Source organism: Myotis yumanensis, unplaced genomic scaffold, assembly GCF_028538775.1.
Source record: "Myotis yumanensis isolate MYYU_CA2020_CCGP unplaced genomic scaffold, mMyoYum1.0.hap1 SCAF_16, whole genome shotgun sequence".
NCBI lineage: Eukaryota > Metazoa > Chordata > Mammalia > Chiroptera > Vespertilionidae > Myotis > Myotis yumanensis.
This window is the reverse complement of record NW_027223767.1, coordinates 37,836,605-37,856,287: the sequence shown is the minus strand read 5'-3', so window position 1 is coordinate 37,856,287 and position 19,683 is coordinate 37,836,605. Positions and strand designations below refer to the sequence as shown.

General features: G+C 40.9%; 1 protein-coding gene and 1 long non-coding RNA gene across 9 annotated transcripts in view; one reads left to right on the top strand and one right to left on the bottom strand.

The window, feature by feature from the left end:
- ATP6V0A1 (ATPase H+ transporting V0 subunit a1) overlaps positions 1–5,904 on the bottom strand; it is a 53,949-nt gene extending 48,045 nt beyond the window's left edge. For 5 of the 7 annotated variants that reach the window (XM_070394282.1, XM_070394283.1, XM_070394281.1 and 2 more), the window contains exons 1-2: positions 5,801–5,903; positions 3,565–3,726 (exon numbers count right to left, since the gene is read on the bottom strand). In XM_070394282.1, coding sequence (XP_070250383.1) covers positions 3,565–3,681 — 117 coding nt within the window. In that variant the 5' untranslated portion in view covers positions 3,682–3,726; positions 5,801–5,903. Of the gene's footprint in view, positions 1–3,564; positions 3,727–5,800 lie in introns of all 7 variants that reach the window. The other 2 variants (XM_070394278.1, XM_070394280.1) reach the window with 1 other exon arrangement.
- Positions 5,905–6,018: 114 nt separating this feature from the next.
- LOC138994398 (uncharacterized) lies at positions 6,019–19,636 on the top strand. Of its 2 annotated transcripts, XR_011468429.1 has the most exons (4): positions 6,019–6,124; positions 10,482–10,596; positions 17,232–17,337; positions 19,436–19,636. It is a non-coding gene; the product is annotated as an uncharacterized lncRNA (long non-coding RNA). The 2 variants fall into 2 exon arrangements; XR_011468428.1 differs by lacking the exon at positions 19,436–19,636 and having other exon boundaries at positions 17,232–19,023.
- The last annotated feature ends 47 nt before the right edge of the window (positions 19,637–19,683 follow it).

The following is a 19,683-nucleotide window of genomic DNA, read 5'->3' as shown; positions in this document are numbered from 1 at the left end:
AGAAGAATTTATTAGTAAAGGAGTAGAAAAAGATTAGGTTCCAGAAGACGTGAAGAACTTTTACAAATCCTACAAGTTAACAAGCAAAAGGCCAGCAAACCATTAGTAAACAGGCAGGGGATATGGACACACGCTCATGGAAAATGAAACCCATTCTGTCCAATAAACAGATAAAAAGGTATCAAATGTCCTAATACAGAAAATGCAAACTAAAACAACTATGAGATACCACTTCGCACCCATTGGGTTGGTGAATTTCTTTGAGCGCAGAGGTGTTGACATTGTTCCTGACACTGTGGCATGACAGGAACTCTCAACCAGCCCTGGCAGCATGCACAGGCACATGCACTGTGAAGTACACTCTGGCATCCTCCAGCTAGAGATGCACACTACACTCAGCAATGCCCCTCCTAGTTATCATCCCTGGAGTAGCAGCAGGTCCATGTGATCAACACCATTTTCGCAGTAACAGTAAGACATTATTTGCCTTTTTCATTCTCATTGTCTCATGAATGTTTCAGTGACGTTTTCCTGAGTCTCATGACATACATCACAGCAGACTGACTGCAGAGGCAAATGAGAAGCCAGCTATCTTCTATTAATTCAGACACTAAAAGATTTTCAAAAATGTAAAAGCAATACCATTCTTCTCATTATTTTTTGTTTGTTTTGGAAAATATAGCTATTTTTCACAAATATGCTATTATAACATGTAGTGGGTTTATATTATAATTTTTTAATGAGTTAATAAATATTTAAAACATTTCTCAGCTTTAATTTCCAATTTAATAAGTATAAATAGTTGTAACTCACATAAAGGCCTGCTAGGGTTCTCAATTTTATTTTACTTAAGAGTGTAAAGAAGTCTTTAGACCAAAATGTTTGAGAACCACTCCCCTGGAGAAACTATAAAAGATGCATGCCAGGAGACACAGACAAGACTCTTCATTGCAACTTGTAATAGCAAAGAACTGCAATCATTAGAAGGAAAAAATGATAAATTATATATTTTTACAATAACTATATAGCAATTTAAATAAATGAACTAGGGCCTCCTGTACCAACATGGTCAAATCTCACAAATGTTAAATTTTAAAAATACCTGCTGAAAGATACATACAATATGATACCATGTAAAGCACACAAAATTATACTATATATTACTTAGTGATTCATACAAACATAGCAAAATTAAAAAATAAAAACATATGGGAATAATACTGTCAACAATAATAAAAATAAAGAAAAAAACACAGGTAAGGGCAAAAGTCACTATACAAAGTAACCTCTAGGGGGGAGGGGAGAGAAATGAAACACAGGGAGGAAGGAGAGGCAGGAACCTTCAATTATATGTGGAATGTTTACCCCGTAAGTAGACAATATAAATTACATAGGTATTCATTATATTATTCTCCATCATTGTTTGTATGACTGAAATACATAATAAGTAAAAGTTAAGAATGCTGAATGATGCCAGAACCGGTTTGGCTCAGTGGATAGAGCGTCAGCCTGTGGACTGAAAGGTCCCAGGTTCGATTCCGGTCAAGGGCATGTACCTGGGTTGCGGGCACATCCCCAGTAGGAGGTGTGCAGGAGGCAGCTGGTCGATGTTCCTCTCTCATCGATGTTTCTAACTCTCTATCTCTCTCCCTTCCTCTCTGTAAAAAATCAATAAAATATTTTAAAAAAAAGAATGCTGAATGAACCCAAATGAGTATTAGAAAGGGAGATACTATATTGGACCAGATGAAGAATTGCAAATTAAGGGTGAGTTAGGTTTGATTTAGGTTTTAAGTCTAAAAAACTGGAAGAATATCAATGCATTAGCTCAAGTTTAGGAAGTGAGGATGAAGAAAAAGGGATTTAGACGTATTAGCTTGAGACGTATTAGCAGAGATGACAACAAGCTTAGAAATTTGTATATTCAGGGAAGGTATTTTGGAAGTCAAGGCCAGAGATATAGATTTGGGACTCACTGAATAAAGATGAAAATTTTGAGAATGGATGAGATCACCGAAAAAAAGGTGATACAGGAAGATGTTGTTGGTGTGGACAGGCTTATCCAGAGAGCAGAGAGCTTGGGAAACACTGACACTGAGGGCAGAGGTGGAGAAGATAAAGGAGAGGCGGGTGGAAGAGCCTCAGAAAGGTAAAAGAACACTCCAAAAGAGATGGTATACAAAGGTTCAAAGAAAATAAGGAATAAGACTATCACTGGGTTGTATCTGTGCAGTTTCAGCTCAGACTGAGAACTTCCTGAAAGCTTGCCAATTCCAGGAAGTCAATATTGATGAATCCCACACCTTTCTGATTACTCCTCTTTATCCACCCATTCCAACAAATACTGATTATCTTCTATGTGGGCACTAAGGATAAGATAATCACTGTCTCTGTCTTCATGGTACTTAGATCAGAGTAGCAGATGGAGACTTTAATCAACTACTTGCACTGATGAATGTAAAATCACAATTAATGAATGCTGTCAATGAGAGGTACATGGACCTTTGAGATTGCCTAATAGGGAATTGTTTACTCCCCCCTCCTTCCAGCGGCAAATATCAGACTGTAAGCACCATAGGGCATACTTTCTACTAGTATACGCTTATATTGTTCATTTTGCTTTTATTGATTTTTTTTTTTTTTTTTTTTTTTTTTTTAGAGAGGGAGGAAAGAAGAGAGAGAAAGAGAGAAAAACATTGATGTGAGAAAAACACATCGATTGGTTGTCTCCTGTATGAGACCCCACTGGAGATCGACCTTGCAATCTAGGTATGTGTCCTGACTGGGAATCAAACTTGGGACTTTCTGAAGCATGGGACGATGCTCCAACCAACTGAGCCACACTGGCCAGGGCTGTCCATTTTCTTTTCTTTTTTTAAAAAATATTTTTTTATTGATATCAGAGAAGAAGGGAGAGGGAGAGAGAAATAGAAACACCAATGATGAGAGTGAATCATTGATCGCTGCCCCCCCATTGGGGATCAAGCCCACAACCCGGGCATGTGCCCTTGACCGGAATCTAACCTGGGACCCTTCAGTCCGCAGGCTGACGCTTTATCCACTGAGCCAAACCGACTAGGGTTGTCCATTTTCTTTTGATATCTTCTCCAACTTCCCAGCATAATGCTTCAGCTTAATAGGTATTCAGTATATGTTTACTTATATACTATATATCCCTAACTGCATGCTTCAGATCTTATAATAAGTATGACCAGCTGTATGGAAAAGCTATGAAAATATTTTTAAGATCCTGCTATGGGTGTTAAGGAGCCCAAAAGTAAAGTGGAAGCCTTGAACAGGTTAGTTTGCTGTCCTCCGTTTGCATCCCAAGCAATTACCTTGAGAATGCTTAGGATTATTCTCAAAGGGGAACCAGTAAAAACATGAAAGGACTGGCCCATGACAATCTCACCTCTAGAAAACAACTCAAAAAAGTGTCAACAGGAAGCGTGCTGTCATGTTATTTTTGCAAATAAAAAGCAAAACATTCATCATAAGGCAATTGGCCATGACCAGAAAATTACAGTTCCGTGGTAATCAAGAAGCAGCCCCACAATTACTTACATCACGAAACTGAACCTTTCCGAGTTCTCCTAATTCGCTGACACAACAATAAGCAGCTTCTGACTGTAGGAAAAGCTGGGCCAGCGTCATCTCCTCACTCCGGAAAAGCTCCCCCATGGCTGCAGAAAGTACATCCACTGAGTCCCGGGATTTCTCTCCAACCTAAGGCAAAAGGGAAAACTGCATGACCTTGGAAATCACTAAGAGGGCTAAGAGCAAACAACACTCAGTAAGGCTCTTCCGTTTTGCATTCCATGTCTTTCACCTCGTGCTGACAGGTCTTTAACAACTGTTTTGACATCCTCCTTAGAAAGATGGAAAGGAGAAATTGCAAAGGCTGCCGCTGAATCCTCTCCCACAGAGTGCCTGATGAAAAGTCTCTTCCTTTGCAGTCAACATAAGGATCAGATGACAATATTTTGGGACATCTCAATACATAAGAATGTGTCCATATTAAAAATAGGAACTGGGGATCCCAAACAGCTTTTTAATACCCTGGACACAACATTCTGAGGCAGTGACATCCACACTGCTCTATCTTGGTTTCCACTTGTGTCAGGAAACAGAAGAGACCTCACCATTTTCTAACCTGTACTGCCCATTTCTTCTTCTTCTTTTTTTTTTTTACTCTCACCCGGGGAATATGTTTTTCATTGATTTTAGAGAGAGGAAGGGAGAGGGAGAGAAAAACATTGATCAGTTGCCTCCCAGACCCACTTACCCTGATGGGGGATCAAACCCTAAACCTATGTAACTGTTCTGATCAGGAATTAAACCACCATTTGGTGTACAGATGGTGTTTCAACCAACTGAGCCACCTGGCTAGGGCTACTGCCCATTTCTAAGAGCCAAGGTGCCAGCCCTACCCTCAAGTTATGACTACCTTAAAGGTTTTAACCTTCCAAATTCCTCAGAAAGCACCATCTTCTCACTACAGAATCTAACTACATAATCATTATCTTAAAAAAAAAAAAAAAAAAGGAACCAGCTTGCTTATTAAGCTCAATAACAAGTCAAGCATGGCAGGAATCCATTGATAATGACAAAGCAGTTTTATCAAGCCACAGAGAATAAGCTTTCCACCTCGGAAGCCTTCTGTTTCTTATCCCCACCTTCAAGACGAACTACATTGTTCCATCTGTTAAAGCTTCTCCTGCACGCATCCATAAAGGTTTGGTTTTAGGGTTGTCATATCACTGCGGGGTAATAAAGACCAGTGGCGCTATCAGTGGTCCTGAAACTGCAATTATTTATTCTCAATCAGCTATTGTGAGGCACGGACGGTACAGCATCTAAGCTCGAAAAAACATACGGTATTTTTAGTATCATGAGAGCATCCATAATGATAGGTGAAACTGGCATGGAAGGCAGAGTTGCGCTCGGGGAAGGCTGGGAGACATCTTGAAAAATTTGAATGACAAGCCTTTGTGCCTTTGATGTCCAAAGCAGCAGAACAACACACTCGGATACAAGCAAGGATTTCTCAAGAGATTATGTAGCTTGATTTTATACCACCCCACCAACACACCTCGCTCCTAATTATGGAACAGAGTCCACAATCTCTAAACACATAATATTATGCCTGATCAGCATAGTTCAGGGGCTGCCGATCATGACAACCTCCAATGAGTTGCCTCCCTCCTGTTTTTTAACGATAACAAATCTCCCTAAATGCATCTCTCCGACGAACCAAACAGAAAACCAAATTGGCCAAACCGATTAGGGGATGCGGGGGAGTGGTGGTGGTGGTTGTCGTGGTGTGTGTCACAAAACAAAATATAAAGGAAAAGGAATTCCGCTGCACAAGATTAATCCAAATAAGGCGTCCCCGCGCACTGCCGCTGTCACCCGGTCCTCGCCTCCTAACGAGGTATTTGGATTCACCTGCTTCGTTCCTGTCCGCCCAGCGAGCATCGGCACGCCTACCTCCTGGAGGAGGGACTAGAAGGGAGAAATTCTCCCATTGGGACCCCATTTAAGAAGTCTCCCCCAAATTTTTCGGCCATTCCAATAACCTTCAGTTCCTCCGCCGACCCCTTAAGTGGCGGCAGGGATCAGGGCCTCCAAAGGGGAGTGAACCTCCGGTTCTGCCCACAGAAGGGGCGCCCGAAGAGAGGTGAACCCCATTTCCTTCCAGAGACCTCGGATCCCTGCCACTTCCTTGGACAAGTGAAGCGGATGTTAGGGTTCCCGGCACCCCTCGGAGGCCGCTCCCTGCCGCGCCGTCCCCGCTCACCTCCAGCCGCCAGCGGGGCCACTACCAAAGGCGTCGCCGCAGACCCAGCCCGCAGCCTCCCCGGCTCCGGGCTGCCGCGGCTCGGACGTGCTTGCGTCCGCAAAGCCACGCCCCCGCGCCGCCGCGGCCTCCGCCCTAAGATGACCTCATTGCAGCCGGCCAATGGGGTGCGGCTCGGGCGGCGGCCGCAGTGCGGCGTCGCCGGCCCCGCGAGAGCCGGGGCGCTGACGCCATCTTGTTCCCGGCGCCCGGCGGAAGGACGGTCGTGGGCGGCGCTGGCGGGCAGGTGCCGAGCCCTCAGACCCCTGCTCTCCGGCGCTGACGGTGAGCGAGGCCGCCTGCCGTCTCTGTTTGTCTGTATTAATCCAGAGGATTCATCCACAAGTTCCTCTCGAGGGAAGTAGCAGGAAGGAAGGGAGAAACATGAAATGACCTGAGAGCTGGAAGGGAGCTTGCGAGCGCTTCCAGTACTTTCATACACACACACACACACCACACACACACAAACACACACACACACACAGAGACACACACACACAGAGACACACACACACACAGAGACACACACACAGAGACACACACAATCATACCCACCACACACACAGACACACACACACACAGAGACATACACACAATCATACCCACCACACACACACACAGAGACCACACACACACACACACAATCATACCCACCACACACACAGACACACACACCACACACAATCATACCCACCAGACACACAGACACACACACACAATCATACCCACCACACACACACACACACAGACACACAGACACAGACACACACATACACACCACACACACCACACAATCATACCCACCACACACAGACACACACACACCACATACACACAGAGACACACAGACACACACACACAGACACACACATACACACCACACACACCACACACACAGACACACCACACACACACCACACACAATCATACCCACCACACACACACACACACACATTCATACCCACCACACACACACACACACAGACACACACACCACACACACACCACACACAATCATACCCACCAGACACACAGACACACACACACAATCATACCCACCACACACACACACACACAGAGACAGACACACACACACACACACACCACACACACCACACAATCATACCACACACACAGACACACACCACACACACACCACACACAATCATACCCACCACACACACAGTCATACACACACAGTCATACACACACAGACACACAGAAACAGAATACACCACACACCACAGACACACACCACTCATACATACACACCACACACACACACCACCCAGACACACACACAATCATACCCACCACACACAGACACACACACACAGACACACACCACACAGACACAGAGACAGACACACACAAAAATACCCACCACACATACAGACACACAGACACAGACATACTAGTACATACCACACGCACACACACTACTCATACACACACATAGACACACAGAAACATGCACCACACGCACACACACACACACACACACACACACCACACTTTCCTCCTTAGTTTACAGAAAAGAACATTTGAGCCCTAGGGTGCCGAGCGACTTGGGAAAGGTGCTCACTGTGCTAGATCCTGTAGTAGAGCCTTGAACAGGGAGGGGCTCGGCACTTAACTATGGAAAACTCCTCTCAGAGGGTGAGGTCACAGTTTCATTCCCGGTCAGGGGGCCATGCCTGGGTTGTGGGCTCAATCCCCAGTTGGGAGCGTGCAGGAGGCAGCCGATGGATGATTCTCTCTCATCATTGATGTTTCTCTCTCTCCCTCCTTCTCCCTTCCTCTCTGAAATCAAAATAAAAAGGTACTTGGTTTAGTTCCTCAGGCACTGTACAGGGTCTATTTTTCTCCAGTTAACAGTGTGTGTGTGGGGGGGGGGGGGGGGGGGGACCCTAAGACTGTGTTTGTGAAAGTATATTTGTATCTTGTTTGGTGGATTCCTGCGGGCCCATTTGACCACATAGGGTTTTTTATTCCTCAAAATTTTTAAAAGAATAACTCGTTTTTGAAAACGTGCATGTTGCCTACCTGTTTTTATAAAAATGCCTTTCTCAAATATTCACCTCGATTCCTTTTTCTTGACCTTCTTTTAAAGAGGAGTAGGGATCCCAAGTCGTTTGTAATAACCAAAACTGTATCAGGAAAAACTCGGAAAACCGGTTATTCCGTCTCCGTGGGTGGGAGAACACAATGGAGATTCAAGTGTAATGAAGGAGATATTTCAGATAAAAACCTGCTGCTGATAATTGTGTCTACCTGACAGTAACATCATCAATCCTGCTTTACCAGCCTAAACAAAATAACGAAGGGCAAAAATACACATTTCATTTGATTTTTCTATTTCACATAGTGAGTGAAGATAGAACTGAACTGCATTACGATTTAGTTGAGAAGTAGCACCTTGGAGAGCCCCGACCCCCCCTTTTCATTTGTGATCTTGAATACTCCCTTGCTCTCCCAACTTTCCGGGCAAGGTAGATACAGTAGAGACCTACATTTGAAAGCCTGCCAAACTTTAGAAATTACGCAATGACTGTTATTTCCTTCCTCTGAGTCTTAAAAAAAAACAAAACACAAAAACACACACACATTTAAACCTCAGAGTCAGCTGCTTGCTAACCACAAATGTTCATACTTCACCTTTAAGACAGCCTTTCATCTGGACTCAGCAAAATTCCCTTGAACTCGTTTTTTTTCCTGGCTTCCTTGAAAGTAAATCCTCCAGAGCTCTTTTTCTGTCTCCTTTCATTTCCTGCTGTCAATCTTTCTCTGGTGTCCTATTTCTTTTCCCTCCAAGACCTCTTCCTTAGCAGTCCTGCCTGTTGTCAGGTTTAAATGTCTATGTGTGGGACTCAGACCTATTTTTCCACTCACCTCTCTTCTCCAAGACTCAGAGATGGAATTTCAGGCTGCTTGAATAATGCCATCCAGGCAACAAATGCTTGCTGAGGGCCTGCTGTGGGGCAGACATGGTGCTAGGTGCTGGGGATAGGAAAATGAAACAGACACACTTCCTGTCCTAAAGGAACTCACAGTTCAGCGAGAAATAAAGTTCTAATAATTGAGAGAGACAGAGATAGAGAAAACAGAGGTGTGAGTGCAATGATTAATATTTAGGATGTACTATGCCCTTTTGTAAATGCTTTATGCATATGAACTCATTTAAGTAACCTCACAACAATACTGGGAGGCTAATGGTGATGGTGAAACTGAAGCACAATAATTTGCCCAAGGCCACTCAGCTAGTAAATGGCAGAGCAGGATTCAAACTGAGCCAGTTTGGTGACATTTCCTGGACTCATGTATTGCGCTGTCCTGCCTTTGGTAAGAGTGCTGTCTCTGAATTCAATTCTTTAAAAAAAATTTTTTTTTTTATTGATTTCAGAGAGGAAGAGAGAGAAACATCAATGATGAGGGAGAATCACTGATTGGCTGCCTCCTGCATACCCCACACGGGGGATTGAGCCTGCAACTCAATTGAACTGTGACCTCCTGATTGATAGGTTGAAGCTCAACCACTGAGCCATGCCGGCTAGGCTAAATTCTTGATCTACCATTTAATATCTGTAATCTTAAAACTCTGTAAGCCCCAGTTTCCTCATCTGTAAAATGGGGTTAATAATAGCACTTACTTCACATGGTTATTTTGCAGAGTAAAAGGAACCTAGCACATGCTTGGCACTCAGCCTGCATTTAAAAAATGTTAGCTATCATTATCATCGTCATTATTATTGTTGTTGTTGAAATATAAAATACTGTATAATGGCCCTAGCCCATTTGGCTCAGTGGATAGAGCATCAACCTGTGAACTGAAGGTTCCCGGGTTTGATTCCAGTCAAGGGCACATGCCCGGGTTGTGGGCTTGATCCCCAGTAGGGGGCATGCAGGAAGCAGCGGGTCAATAATTCTCTCTCATCATTGATGTTTCTCTCTCTCCCTCCTCCCTTCCTTTCTGAAATCAATAAAAAAATATTTAAAAATACTGTATAATGTACCTGAGGATGTCAGAAAAACTTACATTGAGGAGATGACATGAGAGCAGAGTTTTGAAGGATTAGAGCTCTCACTGAATAAAAACTGCCTCTTTTCCTGAGATCCTTGATCCTGTTAATAGTATCATTGGGTTTTTTTTTGTAATTACCAAGGCTCAGAGCTTAAGCTATTTTTAATTCCACTCTTTTCCTTTCTTTCCACATTTAGGTAGCTGCCACATCATGCTAATTGTGGGTCCTGCATTTATTTCTTGCCTTTACCACCTTACTCTTTTTATTTTCATTGCCGATAACCTAGAACAGGTTCATTTGCCTCTCTCATAACTAAAGCAGTAACCTATGGGAGACAACATGGCGTCGTGTAGTAGACCACAAGCTTTTGTACCATCCTGAACTAGGCTTGAATCTCAGTTCTTCCATTTAATCCATCTGATAGCAAATGTAAGAGAAATAAATTTCAGCTCTAACAGTTATAAGGTGTGGGAACTTGAGCAAGTTAGTTCAGTTCCTTAAGCTTCATTTTCCTCAATGGAAATCTCAGAGACTTTTTAGTTTCTCTTTTATAAAACATAGTACTTTCTCATGACTTTTTTTTTTCTATTACCAAACTATAAACTCTTTTTCTCCCCTAGCATTGGGCCTACTCATTCAATAGTACCATTTCTTGGCTGAATGAGTGAATGGATAGATGATCCTGAAAGAAGTGGGGGCCTTCTAATAGAACTCTACTATCAACAAAGAACACAGGTATCAGATAAAAAGGAGTGTGATCACATCCTGCCTCTTCTGTCTCTCCCCTTTGTTTTATGAACCTCATTATTTGAGGAGGAGAGCTCGTGACAGATGCTTGTATTCTTAACAAAGAGGACAGCTGGGAAAGGTTCAGAGCAGAAGCTAGAATCAGAAAGTGTCTGTGGAGTCCGTGAAAACTGCAAGATCATCAACTTTGATAAAATGATAGTGCTGATGTCTGTATTCCATTTACAGTTTTTAAAGTTATTCTATATCGAAAGATACCTATGAGGAAAATGCTCTTTAAATTCAAGGAACAGTACTTTTATAAAAAAAATCCAAAATCATCAAAAATCCAACATTCCCTTCAGAAAATATCTATTATGCCAGAGTTAATACTAGAAACTGGAAATGCAAGGATGAACAGGAGCTCAGAGTCTATCAAGGAGTCTATTAGACCAACTAGCTGTAATATATAATATGCAATATAGCAGAGATAGGAACAGATGTGTATGGAAACCCAGAGAAGAGTCATATTAATCCTTTCTGGACTTAGGGAAAGCTTTGAGAAGACATGACATTCAAGATGGGTATTGAAAGATGAGTAGAAGTTTTCTCACAGGAGGAGGCAAAGGCTATTAGAACAGAAATAGTACAAATATTAGGTTAAAATCAGATTTTATTTTTTTCACAGTCAGGAAACATGCTAATTTAGCTCAGACTTGATTAAAATATTTTGATCCAGAATAATCAGGTATTTGTGTTGATTTTATCTATGGTTACCTGTATGCTTCTTTAGGAAGAAGGAATCTTCTGTGCTATATCTTTCTCTCACTTGAACAAGCACAGCATATGTTCAACAAGATCAAGTATAAAATACTGTTGACCAGTTGACCACATAGCCCTAGAAGACGAGCAATTCCATATGAGGACTGCAGTTCTGGGTGTCTGAATGGAGCTATCTCTTAGCATCTGTAAAAATGTCTAGACGATAGTTATAAAAATGAATATTTTTCTATCAAGACAAAGCAGAGAACAGAGGCAATGATCTAACAGTCTCAAAAACTCGTAAGAATTGTCATCGCCGAAACCGGTTTGGCTCAGTGGATAGAGCGTTGGCCTGCGGACTGAAAGGTCCCAGGTTCGATTCCGGTCAAGGGCATGTACCTGGGTTGCGGGCACATCCCCAGTGGGAGATGTGCAGGAGGCAGCTGGTCGATGTTTCTCTCTCATCGATGTTTCTAACTCTCTATCTCTCTCCCTTCCTCTCTGTAAAAAATCAATAAAATATATTTTTTTAAAAAGAATTGTCATTATAGTGGAATAATTAAATGGTTTTCCTCTATTTTTTAGTTGGACTGCACAGCAATTGTCCAAATTTCCACAAATAAAGGATCAGCTGGTATTTGCTCATCCAACTTAGATTCCTAGATGGGACCTAGAGGAGAATATGAAAGTTAAACCAAGTATTTTTTTTAATATATTTTTTTATTGATTTCAGAGACAAAGGGAGAGGGAAAGAGAGATAGAAACATCAATGATGAGAGAGAATCATTCATCGGCTGCCTCCTGCATGCCCTCTACTGGGGATCAAGTATATAATCTGGGCATGTGACCTGACCAGGAATCGAATGGTGACCTCCTGGTTCATGGGTTGATGATCAATCACTGAGCCACACTGGCCAGGCCAAGTGTTTGTAAATATATAGTTGCTCAAGTGATCCTCTTTTCCATATGCTTCTTGTATTAGTTTCCTAGGGCTGCTGCACAAATTGCCATAAACTGGGTAGACTAAAATAACAGACATTTATTCTCTTATAGGTCTGGAGGCTAGAAGTCTGAAATCAAGGCATCCACAGGGCCATGATATTTCTAAAGAATATATAGGGAAGAATCCTTCATTCCCTCTTCCTAGCTTCTGGTGGTTGTCTGCAATCCTTAGTTTTCCTTGGCTCGTAGATGTATCACTCCAATTACTGCCTCCTTCACAAAACATTCCTTCCTCTGTATGTCTATATCTGTGTCCAAATGTCTCTCTTTTTATAAGGACACCAGTCATTGGATCAGGGCCCACCTTAATCCAGTTTGACCTCTTCTTAACTTGTTTACATCTGCAAATACACTATTTCCAAATAAACTCATATACACAGGTTCCAGGTGGACATGAATTTTGTGGGAATACTGTACAACCCAATATCTCCCTTACCAATTTTGGGAAGGAAATTTTGCTCTGCATAATTTTCCAACTGTTCACCTGCAAATAGTTGGGAGCAAACAGTAAACTTTGGTTTAAAATTTTACTTCCTCTTGTCTGAAATATTTGAGATGATAGTAGCTCAGTTTAATGATTGTCTGTCTAGTCAAATATTTCTTTTTGTCTTTCCCTTTTATGTAAAAAGAAATTCTAATTCTTAAATTATTCTACCAAAGATCTGATTGAATGTTGGATGGGATAATTCTCCAGCCACAACCTGTAGGTGGCCTGTAATCACTTTGGCCATCATTTGAAATGTTGATTTACAGTTTGCAGTTTCAGTTTGAATTCCTCAAAATAACACTCTGTTTCTACCTTCAAAGCCTGTCAATCTTTATTTTGGTAATAAGTAAAATTCTCTCCATAACAGATTTTGAGGCTTCCTTTGGAGTTTGAGGAATGCCAGCTTCCTCTGTTAATGATTACATCCATAAGTAGATAAGAATGAGCTTAAGGCATGTGACATTTTTTGCAACCCTCAAGGCTCTTGTGACCAACACATGAGGCAAAAAGCCTTTAACTCGTGGAAGTTAAGAAAGCCATGAAAGAGGCTTCTTAAAGAAAGAAAATTTAGGGGTGAGGGGTGAAGGGAGCCTAATATATGGTGACAGAAGATGACTTTGGGTGGTGAGCACACAGTGCAATATACAGATCTTGTATCATAGAAATCTAAACCTGAAACCTGTATGATCCTATTAACCAATGTCACCCCAATAAATTTAATAAAAACAAACAATTCTAAAAGAAATAAAATTTAGAAAACATGAGAAAAGTTGAGATGGGAATAAAGGAAGGCTTGATTGACACAGGGCAGAGACCTAAAATATTTGCCCAGAAAAACAAAATAAACTAGTTCAAGGAGGTTTCTGAAAGTAGAGAATCTGGTAAATGTTTCTATATTGGGTTTCTAGTGACTTGGGGAAAGGAGGTGAGACCTGGAGTGAAGAAATACATTGGAAAATTACAGTTAAAAGGATCTGATTGATGCAATGGTCAAGAGTTAAGATCTAACTTGAACTGTTATATTTTCACTGCCTAGCTTGATGACGTGCATTCAAATATACTTAATAAACATTTTTGAAGGAAAGAAAACAAAACTGAAATGTAATCACAGGGGGATGGAACCCACCCACAACCTGGGTATGTGCCCTGACCTGAATCAAACCTGTGACCTTTCAGTTTACCCGATGACGTTCCAACCAACTGAGCCACACTGGACAGGGCAATTAATTGCATTGTATTTTTAATTTCAGTTTCCATGTGTTTACTACAACTGTAGAGAAATACAATTGATTTTTGAGTGTTTATTGTATATCCTATAACTTGGCTGAACTCATGTATTCATTCTAGGAGTTTTTGTTAAAAAAACAACAACAAAAAACTTTTGTAAATCCCATCCTTTGAGATTTTTTTAGATAGACTATCATGCCATCTGCACAAAGGTAGAGTTTTATTTCTGTTTTGTCCAATTTGTATGCCTTTTATGTTCTTTTCTTGCCTTATTGTGCTGGCTAGTTCTTCTTATGTTGAATAGGAGTGATACAAGCAGACATCCTTAACTTGTTTCCAATCTTAGGAAGAAAGAATCCAGTCTTTCATTATTAAATATGATGCTAGCTGTAGGGTTTTTGGTAGATGTTTTTATCAAGTTGAGGAAATTCCCTTCTATTCCTCGTTTTCTGAGTGTTCTTTTTAATATATATTTTTATTGATTTCAGAGAAGAAGGAGGAGGGAGAAAGAGAGAGTACAATGAGAAGAACATAGCATCCCTTTTGTGCTATTTCTGCCAAAGACAACTATCCTAAATCCAATCACAAGGAAATATCAGACAAGCCCAAACTGAGCAACATTCTACATAACTATTCTTTAATCTTCAAAAATGTCAGACTTATGCCCTGGTCCATGTGGCTCTGTTGGCTGAGCATCGTCCCATGCACCAAAAAGTTTCCAGTTCGATTCTCTGGGGTTAGGGCACATACCTGGGTTGTGGGCTTGATCCCCATTAGGAGGCATGTGGGAGGTGGCCTATTGATGTTTCTCTCTCTAAAAATTAAGTTAAAAAAATATATTTTTTAATGTCAAAGTTTATGAAAGTTAAGGAAACAATGATTCCCCGATGAAAGGAGACTAAAGAGAGGTAACTGCTACATTCAAGGAGAGATCTCATATTGAATAATTAAGCTATAAGGACACTTTTGGGACAAATGATGAAATTTGATGGGCTGAGGAGCAGATGGTGGTATGCATCAATGTTAATTTTCTGATTTTGATGGATGTACTAGGCTATATATCTAAACATCCTTTTTTGTAGAAAATCCATGATATTTGGGGTGATGAGACATCAGATTATCACTTTACTCTCAGATGGCTCAGAAAAAAATCTTTTTGACCTAAAAAACATTTTCTGTAAATTTTAAATAATTAAAATATTTTGTAAATGAAAATTTCCCCCAGATATCCTCTTCCCATTTTGATCACTCTATTATTCTAGTGCTCCTAAACAATGATTAATATATTTTGCATATATTTGTATGAATATGATCTACTTATTTTGAAATCCTTCTACTTCTTGAGTATTTATTTCCTCAATGAGATCATTAAACACCAAAAGAACATAGATTATGTCTCTATTTCCTTTGTAGTTCCTTATGGTATCAAAAAGCTGTTCTTAATAACCACTTATAAACATTAAAGGTTTTGGAGCATGAATTATCTGGATAATTGGATTGCCTCTTTCAATTTAAGTCATGGAAAAACTTTAAATCATCTCTCTGAAGTCATATAATGGATTCAGGAACCAATTCTGTGCTGATGGCTCATTCACACCAATCAGTAGCCCTGATGATTCATAGAAATACGTGTTTTGGTGGAAAAGTGAGTCACTCCACCAACACACAGCTGGACTGTCACGCCCAGAGCACAATGGAAATGTGGAAATCTGAGTGGAGCACAAAGAATCTATATCTGAGCAAGAGTTCACACTCTTCCTGTTCTGCTACATTGTGAAATGGAAATCGTTTCCTGGGAAAACGGCCAGATTCCACAAAGCAAATAGTTTTGTTGCGATGTGTACAGCTGCTAACCACTGTTTTGTTGAGAGTGTCTTGTTTTAAAGATCTGGTCTTGGTTCCAACTGGAAAGTTGAAAGGAAAGGGGGGTGGGGAGAGGCATCCTCTTGTGAGCAACAAATTAGTTTAACAGAAAGTTTTCTCGAATACCAGTTCTTGACTGGTTCAAGTGCGAGAAAGGGAAAAGGGTTCTGCACATTTCTTGCCACCAATGGTGTGTCAACCATTCTGACTTGTCCCTTTGTACGTATGAACATATTTCATCCTCAAAACAACCTTACTATTTTTTATTATGGGAAAGTTAGGTATAGAGAGAATAATACAATGAATCCCTATGTACCTATCGCTTTGCTTCAACAATGGTTAACACATGCCAACCTCATTTTATCTTTATCTCATCCACTTTCCTTCGGATTATTTTGAATCATATCCTAGATATGATATCATCTCATCTGTAAATACTTCAGTATGTATCTCATAAATATAAGGATTATTTTTAAAAGTATAACCACAATGCCATTATCACACCTTAATAATAATTCCTTGATGTCATCTTCTGTTACTGGGACTTTTCAGTAGCTCCTAATAGAGCCCTCTCCCCACCCCCCTCTTCTAGTCTCAGCCCCATTCCCTCAAATCAATTGTCTTTCTAAAATTCAAATCATTTCCTCTCCCTCTTTTGGTTACAATCATTAAGTGCCTTCTAATCTTTAGGATAAAGTCCAGCATGACTTCCAGGATGCACTGTGACTGGGCAACTTTTTCTTGCCCACCCTCACCTTTAGCCATTCTACTTCCAAACATCTTGTACTTTAGCCATGTGGACTCAGACATCCTCATGCCTTTACCAAGATCTTTCCTTTGTTTAGAATCCCAACCCCCAGCGATTTTTTTCTACTTGGCAAATGCCACAGCTCAACTCTGAAATGTCCCCTGACACCTTTATGTAAACAGAAGTACTCCTTCCCCTGAGCTATCATTGTTTATTATATTTGGTGCTTTTTATGGCTGTTATCACATTAACTTGTAGTTGTTGAGCTACATGTCTAGCTCTCATATTAGATTCTGAGTTCCTGATAGCAAGGACCAGGTATTTCCATCTTTGGGTCTCCATCTCTTGGTCCTGGGACGAGCACTTGATAGGCTCTCCATAAATACTTGTTAAATGTTTGTTTTAGTGAATGATGTTCACAATCATTTTTCTGAAGTACTACAAATTCTCAAAGGACTTTTTTTGAAGTATCAAATATTAGTTTCATAGACTCACTGAATATCAGAACTAGAAGGATCTTGAGAAATCATAACCCCCCACTTTTTTCATTTACAGATGAAAAAACTAAGAACTAAGAGAGAGGTGGAGAACTAAGAGAAGAAAAGCCATTCACTCGAAATTACATACCATGAATAAACGTTCTGTTCAACAGATGCTTAATGTAAGCAGTGATACTAAATTTACTTTATATGTATTGAGTTGGGATGATGGTGGGATATCCAGCTATGCTGTAAGCAATGGGAGATGAAATCCTGGCATTCAGGGGAGAGGCTGACATACTGGTAAGCAATCACTGCTCTTCCCGGCCTCATGGGATTCAGAACTACTTTAGGACCCTGGGGAATGCCAGACACAGCAGGGACCACCAGAGCTCTGCTTCAGCATGATAGACAACGCATCCCTTCTGATGAGTTGATGTCTCCCTTTCCCTTCCTCTCTGAAATCAATAAAATATATTTGCCCTAGCGGGTTTGGCTCAGTGGATAGAGCGTCGGCCTGCAGACTGAAGGGCATGATAGACAACAGCATCCCTTCTGATGAGTTGATGTCTGACTGTGCCACTGGTTTTAAATATTTTTAACATTTAAAGGACCAGAGGCCTGATGTTAGAGTCACCGCAAAGAGGATGCCAAAAAAGAAGATGAAAAGAAAAGAGGGAAAGTGACTGGAACCAGAGCAGAGGGCTGGAGACAGAACCCATGTTAAATACCTACATTAAGAAAGTAGCACAGGACTAGTCAATGTGGTTCAGTGGTTGAGCACCCATCCATGAACCAGGAGCTCAATGTTCGATTCCCAGTCAGGACACATGCCTGTGTTGCAGGCTTGATCCCCAGTAGGGGGCGTGCAGGAAGTGACCAGTGATTCTCTCTCATTATTGATGTTTCCCTCTCTCCCTTCCTCTCTCTGAAATCAATTTTTTTTAAAGTAGAAAAAAAAAGAAAGAAAAATAGCATGAATATTCATAGCAGGATTATTCATAATAGCCAAAAAATGGAAAGGACCCAAATGTTCATCAACTGATGAATAAACAACACCATGTAGCATATCTATACAATAGAATTTTATTCAGCCATTAAGATGAATGAAGTACTGATATATGCTACAACATGAGTTAACCTTGAAAACATACAAGTGAAAGAAGCCAGACGCAAAAGGCCACATATGTATGATTCCACTTATATGAAGTGTCCAGAATAGGCAGTCTGTAGACAGAAAGTAGATCAGTGATTGTCAGGGGCTGGGAAAGGGGGGAATGGGAAGTGACAGCTAATGGGTGTGGGGGTAACAAAGTTGAATTTCTCCTGAGCTCTGTATTCCTGCAAAACATTGAAGTTTAAAGGCATCTCCCCACCCTTTTGTGTTCTGGAAAATAGCTTACTGCAAAGAACCACTCTTCTCCCGGTGAGTCACAGATGCCACTCTTATTTACTTATGACAAAGACAAACATAGACCCTCCACATTCTCAGTCTTTGCCTCATAAATGATCATTGAACTGCTTGTCCCCGCTGATCACTTCGGAACAAAATGCTTCTTAACCAAACTTTGTTTAAGGTTTTCTTCTTCCTCCAGGCCCCTGATCTTTGGCCTGCTCTCAGCCTCAGCCAGCGCACAAGTCCTCCTGAGGATAGGCTGGCTTCAGGGAAAAGTATTCTCTTATCTACTCTCATGTCACCCTTTCATCCATTCCCTGCACCTGGTCCTTTTTAGATTTATTTACGCCTCTCTGTAAAGAAGCCCCCTTTTGTCCAGCTTCTGGTCACAGCGCTGTGTCCATTACAATAAACCCCCCTCCCCTGATTGTAATAGTCCCTTTCCTCCCAGGTAATAATCCTTTCAAATAAAGTCTCCCTTTGCTAAATCCGGATCTGTTTTTTATTTGACAGGTGTTTATTTTGGGGATGATAACAATGTTCTAAAATTGATTGTGGTTGCCAACTCTGTGAATGTACTAAAAAACCATTGAATTGAACACTTTAAATAGGTGAATCGTGTATCACATAAATTATGTCTCAGTAAAGCTGGGGTTTAAAATGTTTTTTAGCAGTTTTGAAGGCTGTTTTTTAAAAAAGGAAGAAAAAAAGTTAGCAAATGGGACTAGAAATAAATAAAAATAATACAGCCTCCCAAAAGACCATAAAGGAGACTCTCAATGACAGCAGTGCTAAATCCTGCTGAGTTCAAATAAAATTAGAAAAGGAGAAATCATTGGTAGAATATGGGGTCTATTACTGACTTTTCTATGCTCTTTTGGTAGAGAGAAAGCCAACTTTTTGGATAAACTGCTAAAGTTAAAGGACTGAATTGGGGGTAAAAGCTCAGTAGCCGCAGTTCTACAAAACAATTGAATTTGAACAGGAGAAAACAGATGGACCCCACCTTGAGGAGACAGGAAGGTAAAACCAATTACGACTGCAGTTTTTGTTTGTTTCTGTTTTTTATGTGTAGGATAGGAGACCAGTGTATGTTGAAAGCAAAGGAGGAAGGGAGGCTTGATGGCATTTT